This window comes from Phodopus roborovskii, unplaced genomic scaffold (genome assembly GCF_943737965.1).
Source record: "Phodopus roborovskii unplaced genomic scaffold, PHOROB, whole genome shotgun sequence".
NCBI classification, from domain to species: Eukaryota; Metazoa; Chordata; class Mammalia; order Rodentia; family Cricetidae; genus Phodopus; species Phodopus roborovskii.
The window spans coordinates 1,741,784-1,747,783 of record NW_026126442.1 but is presented as its reverse complement, the minus strand read 5'-3'; the positions used below and the strand labels follow the sequence as shown (position 1 = coordinate 1,747,783).

General features: G+C 50.6%; 1 protein-coding gene across 1 annotated transcript in view; it reads left to right on the top strand.

Moving 5' to 3' along the window:
* The first annotated feature begins 3,873 nt into the window (after positions 1-3,873).
* The window catches only part of Pax5 (paired box 5), a 178,385-nt gene continuing 176,258 nt past the window's right edge, over positions 3,874-6,000 (top strand). The window contains exon 1 of the mRNA XM_051187702.1: positions 3,874-4,262. Coding sequence (XP_051043659.1) covers positions 4,217-4,262 — 46 coding nt within the window. The 5' untranslated portion in view covers positions 3,874-4,216. The remainder of the gene's footprint in view (positions 4,263-6,000) is intronic.

Here is a 6,000-nt window from a genome sequence, read left to right as displayed (position 1 = left end):
CCATGAGCATCAGTTCCCCGGAGCACACAATCCCATCATGTATTACGTGCTAAGGGAGGAGTATTTCCAGAAGGCGAGTGGCTGGCACATGGTACCTCAGCGAACCAGCAGCCAGAGCTCCAGAGCTCGAACCCCCTAAAAGCAGAGAAACTTAACAGCAGCAGAAATGGGTATTTTTTAAAACCAGCCGCGGCAAGTGGCCAACCTTGTATCCTTTCTGCACCTTGCGCCCCAAGATGTGAAGGTGGAGGCCACAGTCCCTAAGCAAGCTCCAAGCTTAAGGCAATGGCCCTGGCTGTTCTTGACTCCGTGTTCACTTTCCCTGTGGCCACAGTCTGGGCCTAACATACCGCGCAGGGCGGGGCTGGGCTTTCCCCAGCACCACCCGCTGAAGGTGCAGCACCACGTGCGCGTTGCGCGGACTCGGACTCTTGCAAGTCCTGCTTAGGCCACAGGACCTCACAGACCTGGGGTCCTGACTTTAGGGCGGGGCCTCTCCCTAGCCTCCTGCCTGGACAGCTGCTCCCACCCACCGTCCTCGCCACCTCTAGAGGGAAGACCTAGGGCTAGAGTGGGTTCGGGCGACTGCCTTCAGGGCTTGCCCAGGAAGCCCAGCGGCAGCCAAGAATGATCCAAACCCTCGCTAGCACCCCAAGATCTGCGGAGAGAGATAGCCGGGCCAGAACCGAATCTCAGTCTCTGCTCCTGGGTAGTATTTCTGGGCCGAGTGGAAGAGCTCGAACTTGGCCCCATGCCTTGTCGGCCTCCCCCTCCCTTGATTCTAGTCTCCTGGCTGGGGGAAAGCTCACGGCGCTCCTCGGCGGACCCCTTCTTCGGCTCTTTTCTTTTCCTGTCACCCTCTGCTCTCGGTTTCTGATTTCTCTTTCCTACACACTGCCTGAGCACGCTGGGTCCTGGGAGCCTCGGCACCAGCCCCTTTGCAGGGCCTCCAATCTGCCTTTCCCCAGCCTCGCCTTGGCCATTCTGTCTTTCTCTATAGATTCTCCTCGCCTTTCCTAGCCAGCCTAGCTAGCGTGACTCCCTGCCTCTAAGTGCCGCCAACCCCCCGCCCCGCCTCCATCTCACTGCTTGATGTAGCATTAAAAAACACAACATATGTTGAGGTTAGTATGTTGTTGCGGCAACATGGCTAGGAAAAAAAAGCCATATTCTGTTCTTAGGACATTTCCGGTTACTACGATTTGGTTTCCCCTCCAGGCGATGCCGGCGCTGGTTCCTTCTTGCAGGCCGCTGCTGCGGAGCCCGCTGACTGTGTGTGTGTATGCATGTGTTCAATTGTGGATACACCGACCTACGGTTGTAAACAAGGCGGGCACTCCGAGCCGAAAGCTGAACACGGAGTTTTAGGCGAGGAAGTGGGAGACATTCAGGGATCCCGACACCTTTCTGCGTTTAGACTCCCCGCTTCCAGGCCCTTGCTCTAGGGCCGCAGCATCAATTCCGTATCCTCCGAAGTGGTTTAGTTTGTCACCTGCTCCGCAGCGGGGAACTGCCTCTATGCTCTATGTTCAACGCTGCTGGCAGGGCGTTTGAGGGAGTTGAAAGCACGCAAGATGACACCAAGCCACAGCTGGCCGAGTGGGCAAAGAAACCGTGGCTAGGCCGGAGTACCGAGAAAGGGAATTCTGAATTTCGATACCAGCACCACAACCGCGAGGTTGTGGCTGCAACGGGGCGCTCCCTCGGGAATGCACGTTTGTTCCACACTGGTCCAAGGCGCATAGAGTGCAACATCGCGTCTGGCCCCGGGTCTGTTATTTTTGAAGTCTGGCAAACCCGCCATTCCGTGGTGTTTGACCTAATCCTGGTTCCCAGCTAAATATAGGCAGGAACGAAATAGTGGTCGGTGTGCCCTCCTTTAGTCCCACAACCCCCACAAAATAAAAAAATACACCCTAAGCGTCAAATCATCTCACAAATATACAAGTAAAGCCAACACAGGAAAACAAGCCCCAAACCCTCATCCAAAAGCACAGCTCATTAAAAAGAATTGAAATCGAATAAAACAAAATAAACACATTTATCAATACAGCACACACAAGACACGTACAGATACATAGCATATCAAAGCACTGTTCAGAGGAAAAACCTGGCAAAGAGACGGTCTACAAGGGCAAAGTACAAAACCCACAGAAAAATCAAAGCAGGCAAGACGACAATACCCACCCTAGAGCTAAACCTGAAAAAATCAGTTCCACAAAGGGGAGAAGAAAAACAAGTAAAACGCAAAAAAAAAAAAAAAAAAAAAAAAAAAAAAAAAAAAACAAAAAAACAAAAAAACAAAAGATTCATAGATAATGGAAACTCACAGGAAACAAACAACAAAACAAAACCCCTAAATAGGAAGAAAAGAAAAGCCTACAACTCCCGCCCCAGCCCAGGGTGAACTGTCAATTCCGAAAGGGCTTTTGATCTCCCGGCTCAGGCAGGCCGCTCCTCCCCAGCGCTGCCTCCCTGAACCCGCGAGGCGGAAGGGCGGGAAGCGGGAGCAGAGGCCCAGAGACTGACGAGAGTCTAAAGCTCCAAAAATCAAACCGCGGAGTAGGGACCGGGACCCACAGGCTGCAGGGAGGAGGTGGCACGGGGGACTGAGCAGATCACTTGGTGTGGGGGGCGCCCGGGAATCCACAGCCACGTTTCCGATTGTAGCGAAATCTGCTCAGTGGATTGGTGATGTCCGGTTCCCACTAAACCCCCTCCCCCATCCTCGAACTCTAGGCTCTTCCCCCTAGGTTACAGCCCAGCCTCGTGACCACCCCCTACCCCCCAAAAAAATCAAACACGCTCTCTGAGGACGATTCACTTTCAGAAACTGCTATTGTCCAGTGGGCCAGGAGTGCTCCCCCGCCCAGGAGAACCTTCCCCTGCCACCACCCAGCGCCAGGGCTTCACAGGCTTCCAGCGGCCAAGCAGCAGCTTAGATTCCAGACTGGGGAGCGGACAGAGTAGAGGAGGCTTGAGCTTGGGCTGCAGGGAGCCGGGCTGGACTAGCCACACCTAGTCTCTCCGCTTCTGATTTCACCTCTGGAATCAAGTCTGGGGACTCAGGGAATGCCACAAGGTCTCCTGGCCTGAGGGCAGTGGGATTTCATTTAGGGGCCTGGGGGTAAGGAGCCCAGAATTTTCGCTTGTTTCAGAACCTACTGAAATGGTTCTGTTTGGCCCGGGTGCTCCAAAACAGAGGTCCGGGGTTTATCAGCATCCTTTCTATTGAACCTCTGTGCTCTAGGCAGAAAGGGACCTGCTCTGGAGAGGAGATCTGGACCTGGAGGCTGAGCGGAACCCGGGACCTGTAGGGATCTGAAATTGACCAAGAAGCAGAACCTAGCAGACCTATGGAGGTTGCAAATGGGTTGGGTGGGGTAGTTGGGAACCTCGAGGGCGGGCGCCGCCCTAGGGGTGAATCTGAGGATGCTGGAACATCCCTTGTGGCTGACAATTGTGCGAGCACAGGGTTCAAAATCACCTGTTTGGCAGAATTGTTCTTTCTTTAAAATAATAATAATAATAATAATAATAATAATAATAATAATAATAAATAAGTCGGGCCTACTGGCATCCACGAAACAGGGTTTGCAAGTAGAGCGAAAACGCACAGGGCCGCGACCCTCAGATACAGGTTTGTAGGCAGGTGCGACCGGTTCAGCCTCAGTCTGCTGCATCCCCTAGGCGCGCAACTAACGCGGGGCGCAGGCTGAATCCTTCCTTCCCTCCCCCCCAACCCCCTATAAAAGTCCGAGGCCGCACCAAGGCGGCACTTGCTGCTCTCCGGGCCTCTCGCACGCCTTCGGTCCAGCCCGGTGCGCCCCGTCTGGCACGCTGGGCAGGCCGCAAAGTCAATACCCTTTCCCGGCTCCTGGCCCGCGGTGCGGGGCGGTGCGACGGGGGCGCGGCGTGTCTGGGGACATCTTGTGATGTTGGCGAGAACAGGACATGATCTCACATGGCGAGAAGCTCTTTAGTTCCTTAATCATTTCACGGTGCCTTCGGACGCTTTTTTTCCACCTAAAACGTTTAGTTTCAGCTCAGTGATCAGCTACCCCAGCTCGGCGGGGGAGCGGAAGGCTTGAATTATTCCGACTTGTGAGCGACCGGGCACCAAAAAAAAAAAAAAAAAAAAAAAAAAAAAGGCACAAAAAAAAGTGTGGAAACTCCCCCCCCCCCTGTCCATTTCATCAAGTCCTGAAACATCAAAATGGATTTAGAGAAAAATTACCCGACTCCTCGGACCATCAGGACAGGTAGGACCACCGCAAAACGGGGCATCATTCATATTAACTTTGGGACACATTCCCTGGCGCTAGTGCCCAAATAAAGGGGGGGGGGGTGCCTAGTTTCCTCGGGGAAAGGCCTGTTGGTTAACGTGTAAATTTGTAGGGTTTTCACTAGTCTGTGTAGGTGTCTTGAAGGAGAGCTGTTTTCTTTTCTTTCTTTCTTTCTTTCTTTCTTTCTTTCTTTTTTTTTTTTTTTTGTTTGTTTGTTTCTGCTTCTGTTGCTTGTTTGGTATTACTCTGGATATGGGTCTGTGTGTTTGCCTAAGAGGCTCAATGTGTTCACGGGTACAGATGAATTTGTGTGCCCCTAAATAAGTGTTTTGTTTGAGTTTGTATGCACTCTTACATCTTTACAAGCTTGGTATCTTGCCTTAGGTGTATTGCTGTATGCATGAATTGGTGTTTGTGTGTGTTCTTTTGAAACCTTCAAAATGAGTATCTAGGTAAAGATTTCATATATAATTTTGATAAGCATCTCACTCACTGTGTATCTACTGCTTTGAGGATCTGTTCGCCTCTCATATCCCAAGAGACTTTGGAAGCAAGGAAGACCCCTCTATTTTTAGATGTCAACAGCTGTCCAATGTGTACATGCCAATACACACAAAAGTGCTTGTCTTCAGGCACAGACATGGCTTTGAGGCCTTCTAGGGGTATAGAGTACAGAACATGTGCTGCCAGGCCTAAGTCTTATTTTATTGGAAGTATCAAAAGTGATGTGAATTCAGGGCAATTAGGCCCTCACTGTGCACTGTGTACTGTTTCATTCTTGGGGTATTATTGAGTTTAGCATTTGTGTACAAGCGTCTCCCATGGCAGGCACAACTTTGGTGGGTAAGAACAATCTGTGGGCAACTGGTGACATTTTGGCATTTACCCCCTCACTCCCACCCCAAATCAGTTACCTTTAGGCTTTAGCCTAGACTAGCTCCTGACACTATTTATGTGCCTATGTGTCACACTGTATGCTCAGGTTCTGTTTTGTGGGTGCTGCTCCAATGGAGGAGAGCTCAATATATATATATATATATATATATATATATATATATATATATATGTGCCTGGCCTGGTCATTTAGCTGGGGTGACTGTGTGTATATAGGTCTTCTTGGCACAGTGCCCTCATGTCTCTCTCTGCACTGGGTAGCAGAGTATGTTTATGCCTGGGAAGATGTGGCACAACAGAAAGCCTCTGTCTGCCCTTACCCAACACCCTCCTTTTCTCATTAGGTCCTTGTGCTAACATGCACACAAATACTCCCAACTATAGCAAGAAACCCACTCCTCTCAATCCTGGGTCATCTGTGAGGCCCCAATTTCTACTCTAGCTTTTGATAAAAAAGTTAAAGAGCAGAGAGGAGGAAACCCAGACCCCAACCCAGGATAACTTTGTGCCATAGTTCAGAAAAACCATGATAGAAGAGAGTGAGGACAGGAACCAGGAGAAACTCTGCTGTGATGAGTACTGGAACTCCATTCTTAATTCTCACACAACCTTCCCTGCTCCAAGAGGTGGGATGCCCAAAAGCTACCTGTGCTTGGGTTGTTTATTGTTGGAAATGGGTTGGATGTGTGTGAGTCGAGAAGGGTCTGTATGGCTGCCTCTCCCGTCAAGCTGTCTACTGCGGGAATGTAATTCATGGCGGTCGATGGGCTCTTTGATTAGTTCAATCGCCTGAATAATCGTTTAATCAATAAAGCATTTC